The following is an 18,496-nucleotide window of genomic DNA, read 5'->3' as shown; positions in this document are numbered from 1 at the left end:
ACACATTTTATCCCCAACCGGCTAATAGAGTCATCGAGGTCTTCGTGCCCTCTTTCTCTTCGGATGTGGGACGACACGTAGTCAGGGCGGCTGGATAACGTGATTAGTACGGACGACGCCTTCGGGATCGTTAGTATAGCTATAAACTGGGCGTTTGTGTAATGCGGGTTTGTAGTAATTAATCATGCTAAAAAATAATCCAACGTCGCCTGGGATTGAGACTACTATTTTTGTAATGATTTCAACGCAACTTAATGGAACTTAAAGGATTAGGAAAACATCGGGTTTTCCTAGGTTTCTCAATACATATCGGATTCGAAATGCATACAATTTTAACGAACAATTTTTACAAGTATAGAAACAAACAAGCATACCTATGGATCTTCACATCTTTTTGACTATACTGTTTTCAGAAAATATCGGATTTTCTGGTGGTTTTTCAAACAATACGAAACATTGGATTTCAAAACACTACTTATGAACTCACCAACATTTCATATGTTGACGTTTTTCAAAATACTTGTATTCTCAGGGAACCAGTGAATCAAAGGAAATCATATTCAGTGATGGCTTGCAGTTTGTTTATGTACGAGTCGAACAATTTATTTTTGGGAATGTAATGTTTAAACAATGTATTTCATGTAAACGCTACTGGTTGTACTATATTAATGCATGGTGACGAATGTTGTTATGTTTCATATATATTCAATGTTATGGTATTCAATTGAGTCACAACAGCCCCCGGACGTTTCCGCCGCCTGGTTCGGGGGTGTGACAACATATAACATATCCAGTTTTATCTTGACATAAAACTATTAATAGCAACATACTTTATAACTTAACATATAGAACTTTTGAATATAACTTTGGTATTCTATCGCGCACCACATATATATAGAATCCTAAGTATAACTAAAGATCTACATTAGTAAATTAACATACTGATAAGTTGATAATAGTTGTATATATTCAAAATATTATATTTAGAACAATCATATTCCGGTTATCATAGCTATATACTATCATATAGACATAATAATAACATATATATATATATATATATATATATATAATATCTAGTATGCATTTTCCCCCGAAATATTAGAAAGTGGGGCCATGAAACTCACCCTAGTACCGTGATTTTATGTTATCTAAGCAGAAACGGCAGCGTACGAGATCGCCGGGGCTCGGGATGCAAAATGGCCTAAGCAAAGGAGAAAAAGGGAAGAAGTTTAGGTGTAAGAATGGCTGAAGTCGGACCTGCTATTTATAGTAGGGATTTTAGAAACTCACGTCATGAGTTTCATAAGGCTCACGTCGTGAGTCTTGCATGTTCATCCCGTAGACTTGCCATTTGCATCCCTAGCTTCGGAAGGTGGCCATGTGACTCCTCACGTCGTGAGATATCTTTGCTCACGTCGTGAGTTTGGATCTGATCCCCTCACAGCCTCGTCACACACCTTCAAGAATTTGAGATATGGATAAATGACTTCTCACGTCGTGAGTCCTGTGCTCACGTCGTGAGCTTAGTCAGATTAGGGTTTTTGACAACTGAATCTTCGGAAGGTCGTAACTTTCACATACGAACTCCGTTTTTGACGTTCTTTATATGCACGCGTAGGTATTTAAGAGTACTACAACTCTCTTTTAGACTTAAATAGCTAATTCTATGTCTTTTTTAAATTCCGCTTATTATAGAGATTTATAGTGTTCATTTATCATAACTTCTTAATGCGAAGTCAGATTCAGATGTTCTCTATATTTTTGGAATCATCTGGACGTATACTTTGAGTTGTATCATAAAGAAGATTCATATTTGTATTAGAACTTATCATGAACTACATAACACTCTTACCACATTACTAGTTAACATAATCACATTACATGATTGGCATAATCACATGTGATTGTCTATTGACCTATTTTGATTAGTGTTACAGTAACCACCAACCAAATACCAGATTCTATGAGTGAAGTTAGTATATTTAAAATCCAAAAGGGATTATATAAATCCAAAAAGGTTAGAAGTGTAAATATCTTTATTTGTAGATCATTGGAAGCTTGGCTACTAACATTGTCACTTCTATGAAAAAAAAACTTCACTAAGTCATTTAAACAAACATGTGGTGTACATTACCTACAATATTATATATAAAAAGAAAAATACATTGAAATTACCATATAATTAACCTGGGTTCGTTCACAAACCTCAGTCTAATGAAATTAGTATAAATCAAATTTAATTTTACAATTGGGCACACCAAGAACAAATTGAAGAAGATGAAATAGAAAAAGCCTCAACTTGTCACCTATTTAACCAGAAAAACAAATAAAGGATGATATAAACTCATACCTCGATTCTAAAGAGGATTCAAAAATTAGTGCATAACGAAATCAAGGAAAATCAGTCCACACACGCAATCATGGTAGCGTTCAAAAATCAATAAAGCTCTAACATTGATGGAAGAACTGAAGCCAAAATCATGAATTAGAACCTACTGTAAATCGATGGTGAATCAACAAAAATCAAGAAACGATGGAACCTCGGTGTTTTAAGAAAGGATTTGGTAGTTCTCATGTTTTAAGGAATGAATACTCATGTATCAATTTCAAACGAAGCCAATAACCAAACGACGTAGGTTTAATCATTGGGTACCTAATATTACATACCCTTAATATATATATATATATATATATATATATATATATATATATATATATATATATATATATATATATATATATATATATATATCAAGGTTGCAGAAAACGCTAGACGTTAGCTAGGTGGTGGATTGGGGTCTAGGATTAATCGGCTAGGCGGAGATTAATCGGGGGATTAATCAGGGACCATTAATTATTAAAAAAATATTAAAAAATTAATAAATATAACATTAATCTGAAGAATATAACATAATAAATATAACACTATACCAATTAAAAAATTATAAAAAAAATATTAATAAATATAAGATTATAACATCAAATTATAATTACAAAACACCCCTTGATCGTTAATACATCACATCTAAATAACCAACTACTTCATTTGTCTCTAAGTCTATACATAAAATGGGGATATGATTACATCTAAATAACATTATCGGCATTTACACTTTCATTCTGAGTTCATAACCAATCCATTCTTATGTCCTACACTGCACTACACAATCCATTCTTGTGGGGGCATGATTTCACCAATCAATTCAAATTACATGTTTATCTATCAGTGTTGGTATGCTTAAGCAATCCATTCTTATATGTAGAATATATTCCAGGAACAACAATTAAACCCAATACATATTTATTGCTAAATTATTAATCAAGAACCCATGAATACCAACACATTGGTTTGATAATCAAGACTATTTTATAATCAAGACCACAAGATTCACTCAGGCAATTGATCAAACACTTGGTGGGCAAACGATTTCATTTTTCAACAGATTTCATACATTAGCTCCAACTTCGGCCCTTCCTGTTATAACCGAGACACAAATCGAACCAACAATTAAAATAGATGAAGAAAGAATAAACGATTTTAGAAAGATGAAGAAAGAACACACGATTTTAAAACACATTGCTTACTTGATGTTGTAGAGATCAGAGTCGCTTCTTCTTCGTTTTCATTCAAAACAACATCACCGCCACCCTATTGTCTCCCCTTGCTACATGTCCCTTTGCAGGCCCCTCCATCTAATTCAATCGCTAATGAGAGGGAGAGAGAAATTTCGTTTTCAATCCCTTAGTATCTCATGAACATTTGACGAATTAACATTCAATTGCTAATGAGACTTCGTTTTATAGGTGAACAAGGAGGCTGGTGTAGAGGATGTTCCAGTTGTCGTCGTCGACTCACAGAGATGTAAACGATGGAAGTAGCGAATGAATGTGTTATAAAAGGGTTAAAAGTTTCCCACATCGTTGGTGGGATAATAGATAAAGGAAAACATACTCAATAAAAGGGGAGCCGACTCCTCATAAAATCAAACCAAGTTATGCTTTGGGCTAGCCTGCTCCTATGAGCCCGTGGGTCTATTTGAGCTAGCTTGACCGACTTCGTCCGATTTGGAGTCCAAGTTGGTCCGATTTGGTCGAATTTGGACCAAATTAGACTAATTTTGACTGATATTGACCAAGGCCGATTAGTTTAAGGTCTAACACCTATTCGTATGCGGTTGGAGACCGCCTAACGTCTAGGTGCCGATTAATCGGCCACCTAGACTGATTTTTACAACCATGATATATATATATATATATATATATATATATATATATATATATATATATATATATATATAGGGTTGGGTTCAACAAGGAACCATTTTAAACCTTAGAACTAAGGAACCAATCTTTTCTCAACTTTTAGACCAAAATTTTCATCAAAAAAACTAATAATATAGATATTCATTACTTTTTATCCTCCATCCATTGATATCAAAGTTGAAAAAAAAAAGATTGATCTGTTCAGACTCACACTGGAATTTGTTCAGATTCATACTGTGAATTTGTACAAATTCAGTCTGGGAAATCTGTGCAGATTCACACTGTGAATTTGTGCATATTCATACACTGAATTGATACAAAATTAATGATTTATAGTGGAGATTCACAATGTGAATCTGAACAAATAAAAAAAAGTAAAAAAATAAAATATCAAATTTGATTTCAATGGAAAGAAGATAAAAAGTTATTAATTTCTATATTTTTAGAATTTTTTTTCGAAAAATAATAAGATCTAAAACTTGAAAAATAATGGTTCCTTGGTTCTACGGTTTAAAATGGTTCGTTATTTAACTTTTGCCTTTATATATATATATATATATATATATATATATATATATATATATATATATATATATATATATATATATATATATATATATATATATATATATATATATATATATATATATATATATATGAGAGATCCATTGAGATTTTATTTAGATCATTAGGATCACTTTTTCGATCTTTGTTTTAGATCTTATATTGTATCAAAATAATTAACAAAAAGGGTTAATACCTTAAAAACCATTATTTATACATCCTCGTTTCGATTTAACCCCAAATTTATTTTTTGTTCTTCATTTGCCATTATATTTTAGAAAACGTTTTATTTTCGGACCCTTGACCGGTCATCAACAGGTAATGATGACGTGTCAGTTTTTGCATTTTTTTTGTTTGCATTTGGCCCCAACATTTCCGTATAAGTTTGCGTTTAACCCCAATATTTTTTGTTCCCCATTTGCCATTATTTTTTAGACAAAATTTCGTTTTAGCCATTGGTCAGTCACGAATACATATTTCAAAACGTAAGAGTTGAAACTACGACTTTTCATTGAGGGTGAGGCGTGTTACCTAGTAAGCCAATAACATTTTTTTGTATTATCAGTGTTTGTTGTATTTAATCTACACATGTATTTTAAAATGAAGGAAAAATATCTAGTGTAAGTCTTGAGTCTGTAACATCTAATAAACAATATGACATGCTAATATTTAAGCTAATCAAAATTGTTGATTCATTTGTAATTCATCAAAAACAATTGGTTATGTTTACCGACATATTTGTTAAGAAACCATATATTTCTAAAGAGTAAAAAATGTGCCTTCTCTTTAAGGGACGAGGCGTGTTACATGTTTACATTAAATTCAATACAACAAACATTGATAATACAAAAAAAGAACCATTAACTTACCATCTAACACGCCTCGTCCCTTAAAGAGAAAACACATTTTTTAGTTTTTAGAAATATATGGTTTCTTAACAAATATGTCGGTAAACATAACCAATTGTTTTTAGATGAATTACGAATGAATTAACAATTTTGATTAGCTTAAAGATTAGCATGTCATATTGTTTATTAGATGTTACAGACTCAAGACTTACACTAGATATTTTTCCTTCATTTTAAAATACATGTGTAGATTAAATACAACAAACACTGATAATACAAAAAAAAAAAGTTATTGGCTTACTAGGTAACACGCTTCACCCTCAATGAGAAGTCGTAGTTTCAACTCTTACGTTTTAAAATATCTATTCGTGACTGACCAATGGCTAAAACGAAATTTTGTCTAAAAAATAATGGCAAATGGGGAACAAAAAATATTGGGGTTAAACGCAAACTTATACGTAAATGTTGGGGCCTATTGCAAACAAAAAAATGTAAAAACTGACACGTCATCATTACCTGTTGATGACCGGTTAAGGGTCCGAAAATGAAATGTTTTCTAAAATATAATGGCAAATGAAGAACAAAAATAAATTTGGGGTTAAATCGAAACGAGGATGTATAAATAATGGTTTTTAAGGTATTAACCCTAATAAAAATAAAAAATTTATCATTTTTAACCACTTTCCATATTGATATACGAAAAAAATTGCACATAACGTAAAATGTCACCATATGTACATATGTAGAAAAACGTTTTTTTTTTTCAACGAATCACCTTCTACAACAACGTATTAACCTATTATGACGTTTTGCATCTGTATATTAATGTGTATATATGCATATGCTCATTAGTTCATATGTGAATGTATATATAAAAAATATTTTTTCGACTGATATTTCATATTTTCAGAATGAGAGTAATAATTTGGTTGTTGTTGTTGTTATGTGTATAAACAATAATTTATATATGTGTACATCACAAATATACCATACACATTTGAGTGTGTGCATATATGCACATTTTTTTATAATTTTTCTGGATATTTAAAAAAAAACGTTGTAATTGACTAAGACATCTTAATCGGTTAAAACACTGCTATAGAAGGTGATTTGTTGAAAAAAGTTATAAAAAAAACATTTTTAAGTGATGTGCATATGGTGCACATTTTACGTTATATATATGAAAAAAATTAATTTTTTTTGTAGGGTTATAGACATTCAGGCCTGTTTGTTTTTTGGCTACAGTATACAAAATCACTTTTGTCTGCGCCACACAGACCATGCGCAGACATATGTCCTCGCATGATTCTGAAATATTATCAAAAGCATTAGCCGATCCACATGCATCATTCCCGTTTTCACCACCAGGCAAGATTTTTGTTTTTTAATATTTTTATCTTAATTTGAAAATTGATTAGTGTTTTGCATTTTTATAGAGAAATATTATCTTTGTGATGTCGTGTATCCACACACTCAAGGATTTATGACCCTGTATCATAATAGGAGGTATTAACTTGGAGATTTTTATCAAAGACGTGCATTAACCAATAAAGAAAAATTTAACTATGGATATAAACTTCAAACATCATTGAGCGTTTTGGTGTTTTGAAAACACGATTCCCTATATTGAAGAGGATAGGACCATTCGTATTTGTTACACAAAGAAACATTACCATGACATGTTTCTCACTTCATAATTTTATAAGGAAAAAAGGATTGAGTGATGAGTATTTATCACGATACGATGAAACCAATGTCTCGTTTCGAAATAACAATGTGCTCGTTAATGATGATGAAGACGAGGTTCCGGCACATGGTACTACAACAGGTCGTGAATATATGATTCAGTTACGAGATGAAATTGTTGAGCAGTTGATGCAAAATGTTGAATGAATTATTTAAATGAAATTGTTATTGTAAAACTAAATTTTTTACTATAAGACTAATTTGGTAGCATGAATTTTATTTCAATGTTGTACGACTATTATTATTAGAATTTTGGTATTGAAAGACCATTTTAAGTATGTAAAACCAATTTATTTAAAATTCAATATATTACAGCAACATGCAGACATTAAAAAAACAAACAGACTTCTTATTGCAGACTGCAGACGTTTTGTCTACCTCTTCTGCTGTAGAGGCTTGCAGATGTGGTCCGTAGATTGCTGGCATTTTGGCTTCAGAAAAACAACAACACTTCAATAAAGATGCAAATTAAAACGTCTTAATAGGTTAAAACGTTGTTGTATATGGTATTTTTTGGAAAAAAAAAAATTTAAAAATATTGTTTGAGTGAAATAAGCTCTAAAACATGATGAATTTATATGCATGAGATTTTTTTTATATATCAAAATGGAAAAAGGTTAAAATATGACAAGTTTATTTATTTATTTATTTATTCCTTTTTCATAAAGAATATGTCCTAAAATAATTATTAAAAAAGTGATTCTAAAGATCTCAAAATACTTAGTGATCTCAATAAAACTGTAACACTCGGTTATTTCAGGTAAATTTCTTTCACTTATTTAAAAGCTTAAGTATTTGCGAAGTTGGCCCTATGCAGGGCATAGGTAAGCTCCTACGCAGCACGTAGGAAGGAATCTGAATATGGGGGTTTAATGATCTATGCAGGGCATAGATCTTGTTATGCAACGCGTATCTGCCCTGACCAAAACCTTAATCTCGAGGTTTTGAGCCCTATTTAAGGGATCTAACTCTCTTAAGGCTCTTCTATTCTTAGTCTCCATTCCCCCAAACGACCCTTTGAAACCCTAGTTTCATTTTGGTGTAGTTGTGAGCTTAAGAGTGTGTTTATGTGATTTTGAAGAAAGAAGAATGTGGTGGTGTTACTTAGAAGCTCAAATCAGCCTTGGATCTAGAAGTTCCATTCCCTCATCTATGTGCAGGAGGTATAAAGTTCCTACCTTGATGTGTTTTTATGGTAGATCTATCTTTGTTTAGGTTTTCATGCTTTTTGTCCCCATATCCATGGTGTATGTGAGTATAAGCTACTCCAGACCATTAGAGTGTCATTTCCATACATTTTTTAGGCGTGACAAGTTATAAAACTAAGAGCTTGGTCACTCTCATTCATCCATGTATGAGTTATGGAGCTTTGGTGACTTTTGGAATTTAGATTATGATCTTGTGCCTTTGGTTTGCATATAAATGGATAAAGTCTGAATTAGTGATGTTTTTGACCATTTATCCATTAGGATGTTTGAGAGAAGAGAGATCTGAAAGTTAGAATGGATATTGGTCTAAATTAGCGAATTAATGATTAAGTTGAAGATTTTGGGAGTTCGTAGGGCTTAACTTCCCTTACGTGGGGCGTAGAGTCAATTTCCCTGTTTTGGCCACTCTAGGCTCTATGTAAGGCGTAGAGTTGTTGCGCATGGCGTAACTTGACTGAATGTTGATGTTTGACTTTTTGACCGTTGATTTTGACCAAGTTTGACTTTAGGTCAAAATGGGGTAATTTGAGTAGTAGATTGAGGCTTGGTCCCTGTTTAATGTTCAGGTGACATGTAGAGTCGGTATTTGGAGCAGTGATCAGTTCAACTATCTTTTTAGACTTTGAGGTGAGTTTTTCCTCACTATACTCATGGGTCGAAGGCACCAATGTCGGCCCACTATGTTATGTTATGTATCCTAGTATATGGGGTGATGTTATGCGATAGTGATTCGTTAGATTGGTAGATCTATATGGTTACCTATAATTTATGGTTATATGTTTATATGTTGCAGATGTCGACATAATGCGGGTGGGTTGAGAAGGTCATGCTTTGTGTTGTAGGCCAACAAGCCCAGGGGCAATCTAGTCGGGAGACTGTGGGCTAGGGGCAATCTAGTTAGGAGATTGTGGGTCAGGGGTAATCCAGTTGGGAGACTATGGACCAAACATGCATGTTTATATATGTTTTGTTGTGAGGGGTATTTTGGAGGAACTCGCTAAGATTTGGCTTACAGTTTGATTTAATAGTTTCAGGTACATATGATGATCGGGGCAAGGTGAAGGTGTGATTGTGCATATTATCCTTGGATATTTTATTGAGAAATGATTTTGGGATACTTTGATTTACGATTATGGTTTTTTGGAAATAATGTTTGTATAATTTGTAGGCTATTAAACGGTTTTGAAAATGAAAACTTTTACTATCAGTTTTGGGATGTTACAAAAACATATATATATATATATATATATATATATATATATATATATATATATATATATATATATAGAGAGAGAGAGAGAGAGAGAGAGAGAGAGAGAGAGAAAGAAAGAAAGAAAGAAAGAGAGAGAGAGAGAGAGAGAGAGAGAGAGAGAGAAAGAGAGAGAATTGCAAAAATGGTGCCTTTGGTTGTCAAAAATATGTGACTTTGGTCCAAAAAAATTTAGTGGTGCATCGGTGGTCCAATTTTGGATACCTTGCGTCCTTTTGGTCCCTATGGCTTGCATTTTTTGTGATTTTGGTCTATATCCTACCTAAAATGACGAAAATGACTTTCACTAACACTTTTTTAATTTCTTTTAATAATTTTCTTACTATTTTAATTAAAAAGCCAAAAAGGAATATCAAACCTCACCTCCCACTAACCTACCCACCCTCTTTTTCTCTTTAGTATTTTCGATCAACATCTCTCTCTGTCTCCATCTCTTGCTCTTGTCATTGCTGCTAACCACCATCATTTGTCAGACCATTGTCGCATGCCAGACACCACCACCTGTTAGACCACCACCACCATCTATCGGATCTGCCATGGAAAGTCTAAAAAACCCACATCTTTCTTTCTCAGGTTATCCAAGGTTACCACGACAATCCATAACAAGAAACACATACGATGACTCTGTTACCCTAACTCTGATGACAAGAAGAGGCCCGTTGGTTTCAGATCAAGGCATAAAGAGGTCGATGTTCGTAGCGATCCGGTGTTAAAGTGTAGAGCCATTGATTCCGGTGAAGGTAAAAACGACGTCACAACCTTCCCTCTTCATCTCCACCAGCACTGCTTGCCAATATCGAATGAACATCCACTCAAGCGTGGTCTGAACCTCCTGCCATAATCACCTTTAGTTGTCTCCTTCTGCGGCAAGCCATCATCGCTTGTAGATCCCTTAGCGTTGCTTCCATTCTACATCATCGTCGAGCACTCTAAAGTTGCATATCTACAATATCGACCATTAACACGGAAGATCTGCATCTTCGATCATTTTCAGACTCCATTGAAAACCTTCAGACATCATCAATATGCACTCTAACTCTTTCGATCTTCATTGCCATCAATTTGCATCATCAAACGTCGGCTCCATCACAGCCATCGATATGTCATCATTTGTCCTTACTAGACTCATTTCGTCACATCCACAACCCCGAACATAATCACACCCTATTTTCTTGGATTTATAATATGAATTTTGGTTTTGATTTTTTGATTTTATTAATGGTTTATTGGTTTGAATGTATTTTTGGGTATAATTGGTTTTGAAGAGTATGTTTTCCAGTGGGGATGTGGTGATGCTTTACTCTGGTGATAGAGGTGGTGGTTTTCCGATTGGTTTAGGATTGGGTGGTTCTCGATAACAGTGGTTTTGGACCGAATTCACTAAAAATATCTGAAATTGGACCATTTATGCACCACCAAACTTTTTTGGACCAAAACCACATATTTCTTACAACAATGGGGACCACTTTTGCAATTTACTCATATATATATATATATATATATATATATATATATATATATATATATATATATATATATATATATATATATATATATATATATATATATATATATATATATATATATATATATATATATATATATATATATATATATATATATAAAGGAGGTCATCCAAATTAATATGGTTCATGATATACAAATCATATAACTTCAACCACACTCATTTGAAACTCTCAACCTTACAACTTATTCTAATTAATTGTTGAAATGTCTCTCTCTCTCTCTCTCTCTCTCTATATATATATATATATATATATATATATATATATATATATATATATATATATATATATAAAAGAGGACTTGCAATGAAAGAAAGATGTGGATGATAAAATACGTTGGGGAAAGCTAAGGTGAATATGATAATTAAGGTTTTAAAAGCCTAAAAGCTATTTAGGTGATTTTCTCAATTTCAATTTTTATTCAAATCTTTTTCATTCTACTTTCTTTATATTTTAATAAATGGTTCATGGTTATATATTTGAAGCAAACAAAAAAAAAAAGATGAATCTATTTAGATTTGTTTGTTATAATTATTGAAGACGTATATTCCTTTATATTTGTAAGATATTATATTTTTGTTTGGTTATTTAGAGTTTGAATGTATGAAAATAATCTAGTTGGATTTGTTTGTTACAATTACTTTATATATTTTTTTAGCTCGTGTATATATTTTTTCTGAAGAAAAAAGATATAGAAGTTCTATTTGTTTTTTTGTTTTTTTAATTTTGTTTCATTGATAAATCAATTATATTATACCACATTTATTTGGGTTTTTAATGAATTAAACTTCTTTATTAATCTATTTTTAAAAGATAACTATCTTTTATAAAAAAAAATTATTTAATTTATTAGTTTAAATATATATTATTTTATAACTTTTTGAACTATTAATATAGTATACTTATTTTTTAATTTAAGTATTAGTTTAAACTAGATGAAGGTTTTGAATGTTCAATATATCAAAGCATAAGATTTTTATGGATCCACCGAAACTATAATAATAGAAAAAGAACAGTGCATAGACGTAAATTTCTAGATCCATTAGTAGCTTTTGACTTAAATTTCTAGATCCATCGATAGCTTCTGACTTACACTTTAGATTTATGTTCAGTTCAATTCGAAGAAATTGGTTATTTGTTGTGTGCATTAGTTTGGATTAACTAACTATGGTGTCAATTAGGGTATTGTACTTTAATATGGTTCTTATGAGGAACTTAGTTTTGGACAAAGATATTTAAAGTAAAGCATGCCTTAAAAAAGAATGAAACATTTGATTAGTTGCGGTACCCTCTTGTGAGTTACAAATTAACAAAATATTTTTTCTTCTACTTTTGTCAAGTCAAACTCTTTGTCGTCTAGCTCTATCTTCCCAACTTCTATTTTACTTGTATTAAGAATAGAGGTGCGATTAATCCATGAAAATTCTTATGATTTTAATGATCATTTTTCTCAAGACATATTTGAATTGAAACAGTTGACAGCTTACCATAAAGATCTCCAAAACAAATATGCACAAGTTTCAAGTTTTTAGCTCTCTACCTTAGAAGCCTATCTCTCTACCTTACTCACCCCTTGGTTCTTCACTTTCCTCTTTTCTCAGATCGAGAAAGGAGATTATAGCTACAAACTTAGATATACAATGGTTATGTGTGTGAGATAGTACACAAAAAGAGAGAGAAAGGGTGAGCGATGGAGGTTGATGATAGTGGCTAATAGAGGAGAAAGTGAGGGAAGAATGTGGTTAAAAGCATTTGTTGGTGTTGACAGTGAAAGTTTAGGGTTAAACACGAAAGAGAGGTGTGGTGGCGGTGACATGCTGGCTGTGAACGTGAATAGTTTCAAGTGAATGAGAGTGGCGGGAGTTGGCTTATGGTAGCAAATTTAGGATAGAATGCTTCAGAAGGAGAATGGAGTGAGGAGAGAGAAAAGACTCTGATTTTGAATTTGTGGGTTTTGGACGAATGCATGAGGTGTAGAACTATATTTATTCACTTTTTTACTTATGATCAAAATTTATATTATTTTGATTGGCTGAATGGTATTCACACGGATCACTATTTTAACCCTTTATTTTTTTTATCCAAACGTTGATATGCCTTCTCCTTGTTTTAAGATTTTGGTCTTAAAACCTTTGGTCCTCCTTTTATATATCCATTATATATATATATATATATATATATATATATATATATATATATATATATAGAGAGAGAGAGAGAGAGAGAAAGAGAGAGAGAGAGGATGAGGACTCGTGAGGACGTCATTAAAAAAATTGAAAAAAAAATCGAAAAAAATTTTGGATCATTAAATTTGAAGCATGAATCATTTTTATGATCCATGATTCATTTTTTATGATCTATGGTTCAATTTTAATGATCAAATTTTTTTTTTCAATATTTTTAAGGTGTCCTAACGAGTCCTCATCGGAACCGGACTCTCTCTCGTCGTTTATGTATCATATATGCGTATATCAAAAAGTGAATATACCCTAAAAGGTATATAAGTTTAACTACCCAAACTCACCATACTACGTCGTTTATGTGTCATATATGCATATTGTAATCGTTCAAAGTTCTTAAAATTCAACTTGTAACTTGATTTGCTTTCAAGAATTTAAGAAATTTTACCATTATCGTCCTCTTACATAATTTTCATTTGTAACTATAATATATATAGTCTAAAATATGTTCGACAAACAAATGTGAAGTATGAAGAAGATAATTGTGAAATTTATAAAAATCTTTGAAGTAAATCAAGTTAAAAATTGAATTTTAAGAACTCTAGACGATTACAATACATATATGATACAAAAACGACATAGTATTATGTGTTTGGATACCTATGCTTATATACCTTCTAGCGTATATTCACTTTTGTCAACCAAACACTTTTAAAACATTAAACCTATATATATATATATATATATATATATATATATATATATATATATATATATATATATATATATATATATATATATATATATGGTTTAATGTTTTAAAAGGGTTTGGTTGGCCACAAAGTTAATTAAAAAAAATTTAATAGTTAAAAATAATCAACAATATAAAAAATAAATGAAAAATAAATTTAATAATGAATTACAGTAATTTTATGTTTCACATAGAATGAAGCGTGCAAATTATAGTAATGAGAATGAAACGTGAAACTTTTAATCAAGAACTGAATGTATATTTCCGTATACATGAACGAGGGACGTCTAGTGTAATGTACTTATAAAAAAAAAAAAAAAAAAAAGAAAAAGTAGATATTCCATAAAAACCGCTTGATCATTTTGGCATAATGCCTTTAATGCAACCAACCAATTAATTCTTCTACATCAAGTGGATGACACATGCTTTAAATACTCTTCTAAAACAAACGAGAGTATTCATTACTGAAAATGACTACAACCTACCCATGAATCACATGTAACACCAACCGAAGGTACATCATTTAACCTATTTACATGTGACAACTAAGATATGGAATATTATATAAAACATGCCAACCGCATTTGAAGTTCTTATTTTTCACTTTAGAACAAGATACTTTTTTGGTGAATAATGTCTAAAAAGACCATAAGCCGAAAGGGAAGAAACCATAGCCATCAAGAAAAATGCTACATATCCACAAAGTAGTGCCCCACCTATTTGATTACAAAATCGGTTGAACTTGTTGCATAGTTTCATCCAGAATAGATCATGTTCACCCCTGACTGCCAATAAGGAGGCCGTAAGGCATGCTGAGTTTGCTGCAAATAACATGTACACGACTGCCTATAGGGTTTAAACCACATAAACTTTTAGTACCTATAGAATATTAATGGTAAGGACCATACATGCATTATGGTTGGATGGAGTTGATACATCGATACTTTAATTAATCGGGTCTAACTCTTTTTTAGTGTTGAAATGTTTTAGTTCCTCAATGTTGTTGGTTAGTGTTGGTCCATTTATCAACTTCATTTTAATGGTCCCTTTTCTCTTTAATAATCGAACTAACCCATAGATTAATTAAATTAATCATTAACACCCACTCCTAAGTTCAACTTAAGGAGAGAAAAGTAAGAAAATGAGTGAAAATGAGAGGAAAGTAAGAAATATCGATGCTCCCAAGTTTCATTAAAGGAAGGAAGTGGAAGGAAATTGAAGAATTTCTTTCTCTCCTAACTTTCCTTCCGATTTGGAAGGATTTTAAAAGAAAGAATAAAATGTTAACTTTCCTTTCATTTCTGTTCAACTCGTGAGCACAAAAGACAAATTTGAAAAGAAAGAATAACTCTTTTTTCTTGTTATTAATTAGAAGACTGATAAGACGATATGTAAGAATACCTGGTCCAATAAGAAAGAGATCCAAGCAAGATGCTTGTAGGAACCATTCATATCTGGTTTCATATGAGAGGAGAGTAGACCTCTGATTATTAGTTGAACCAGATTATAACCTGCAACGGCTACGTCCATGAACACCAACACACTGCACAAAACCATGACATTATTAATTACAAAAAATCTTAGTGAATGTGATAAAACAACCAGCCGGAAACATGTAAATCAAATTTTGGGGTCATAATTAAGTATCCAAAAAACGTTTTGTGAGTGTTGTTATTATCTGCACACAGGCTAAACTCTACTTGTACATAATGGACTTGAAACGGGGTTTGAAACTACACACGTGTTCATGAATCATCGACATCAAGCCTGTTAGACATAACGCAATTTACTGGATGACACTCAAGTGTAAAATTTGAACTGATTGATAAGCTTGAGCGCATCCGTACCGGTTCATATTCAACATAAATCTTGAGAGAGAGAGAGAGAGAGAGAGAGAGAGAGAGAGGAGAGAGAGAGAGAGAGAGAGAGAGAGAGAGAGAGAGCGCTTACTAGAGAGCATTCATGTCTCTGAAAGTAGCAGTTCGTGAGTATTCGGGGAAGATAAGGCTGGTTTGGGTATCAAATCTAACCAAGCAAGCAGTTGTGAGTAAGAGCAAGGTTGCACATGCTCTTAGAAGTGCCTCCATTCTCGTAATATCCATCTCTCTCTCTCTCTCTATCTATCTATCTATCTATCTATCTATCTATCTCTCTCTCTCTCTCTCTCTCTCTCTCTCTCTCTCTCTCTCTCTCTCTCTCTCTCTCTCTCTCTCTCTCTCTCTCTCTCTCTCTCTCTCTCTCTATATATATATATATAGATCTCGCTATCTCTCTAGATCTGTCTCTCTCTATATATATCCGGTATAATGGAAATGGGAGAGCCTCGAAACAACCATTTTATATCTAAATATTACCCTTTAGTTTTGATTTCATATCATAGTGAAACAAAGTGATTTTCATCTATTTATTTGTTTTGTACAATAATTACTATAAACCTTAAAATATTAAGATTTATATTACATGATTTCGACTTGATCTCACATTACAAAGGGAACTTTTTGCTCATACATTTTCAATCTTTTACATGCATGTAAAGCCATTACTCTATTTTTGTTTTTCAAAGAAGTCATTTATATTTATAAAAAAAAATTCAGGAAAATCTTTAATATTTATAAAAGAAATTCAAATAATCATCATTTTTAAAAGCCATTTTTTTGGTGTTTCAGTTGCATAACTTGCATTGATCACGATAACGAGTCATGGGTCGAAATTTAGTCGACTTGTATTTTAGTTGTAACTTTCAAGAATCAAGATTAGTATATAGATTCGTTAGAAACACTGAAATTTATGAAACCAACATAAATCTTGAAATCAATCTAAGGCTAAACCTAATTAACTACAATCCATCATAATTTAACATCATATTAATTATCTACATTCCATCATAATTTAACATCATCTATATATAATTAAACTTTTGTCCCTTTAATGACAGCTTCTACCGCGTGACATCCAGCAGCAAGTCTATATTTTTCGTCACAGGTACCCTCGTCCATATAAGCTGTTGAACAAACCTACGCGCAGCAACATTACATAGAGTAGCTCCATGAACGCTATGATTGTAATGAATGCTTCCATAATCCTCATCCTCAAAATCTACATCATTTGTCCTCCTACGTTCATCTCATTGCATGTCAAATTGTATTTTTAAATTTCAGTTACCCAATTCTACAATTGTATAGAATTACGAAAAAGCAAGAATAGTAATGGCCGATACAATTAGTGACGACGATCCAGCAACTGCAAGGTTTCCATTCCTCCATGCTCGATGGTGGTTTCCCCTTGGGAATTTCTAGGCTATTCAAGAACAAAATCTACAATGGAAAATGCAACCCTTTTAAATTTCTATAGAAAGGAAAGTGTAAATTTTGTAAATAGTGAATCAAATTTATGAAAATATAAGGAATTAAAGTTGTGACATTGGAAAACGATAGAAATTGTATCTGATATTAGAATTTGTTCTAAATGTCAAATTGAATGAGAACAATGCTTGAACATGTTCCAATATGCCTTACACGGCTATGATGAAATGAAACAAGTGTTTAGGCCAGAAATAATTAAAAACACAAGTACATTGCTATTATGTGATAAAGTTGGACAAAAGGGGGGCATAAGCATTTGATGGCATAAAGAATGAAACAGGCTTTGTGAGTTGCTCATGGACCATATAAATTGTTATGGGAACCTTTGAAACTTAATATTTCAAGAATATGAAAGTGAGTTCACTATAAATGATTCAGCGAAGTGGAAAAGGAGTAACTTGGGAAAATAATGCAAATTGGAAACAATTGGTGTAAGATGCTAAATGACATATTCTACGTCAAACTATTTGAAGAATTTTGTTTTGGTATGTTATAGTATGGTTAGAACGGAAATGATAGAAATAAATAAATGTTTATATATGAAATGGAAAATACAATGCATGTTGTTTATTTCCTCAAATTAAGGGAAAAGGCAAAAGATGTGAAGTGCATATGGGTTTGTCATGCTGTGTTGACGGGCGATTACAAATTTGCTTTTTCTGACCATTTGTCAATATGTGTCTCGCAACAGTATGTCACGAACACCACCAACCTTAGGGACCCAAAGTCCCCTTCTAAATGTCTTAAGTCCCCAACTATCCTCTACCAAATGAAC

At 32.0% G+C, this 18,496-nt stretch overlaps 1 protein-coding gene across 1 annotated transcript; it reads right to left on the bottom strand.

The window, feature by feature from the left end:
* Positions 1-14,697: 14,697 nt before the first annotated feature.
* Positions 14,698-16,647, bottom strand: LOC111894929 (CASP-like protein 2C1). Its single transcript, XM_023891014.3, has 3 exons — positions 16,310-16,647; positions 15,761-15,902; positions 14,698-15,205 (listed from the first exon to the last, which is right to left on the bottom strand). Exons 1-3 carry the CDS (start codon positions 16,459-16,461, stop codon positions 14,960-14,962), a joined length of 540 nt encoding a protein of 179 aa, XP_023746782.1. The 5' UTR covers positions 16,462-16,647; the 3' UTR covers positions 14,698-14,959.
* Between the last annotated feature and the right edge of the window lie 1,849 nt (positions 16,648-18,496).

The sequence above is a fragment of the Lactuca sativa genome, chromosome 5 (assembly GCF_002870075.4).
Source record: "Lactuca sativa cultivar Salinas chromosome 5, Lsat_Salinas_v11, whole genome shotgun sequence".
Taxonomy (NCBI): domain Eukaryota; kingdom Viridiplantae; phylum Streptophyta; class Magnoliopsida; order Asterales; family Asteraceae; genus Lactuca; species Lactuca sativa.
The sequence above is the reverse complement of the archived record's forward strand: the minus strand, read 5'-3'. Positions and strand labels throughout refer to the sequence as shown.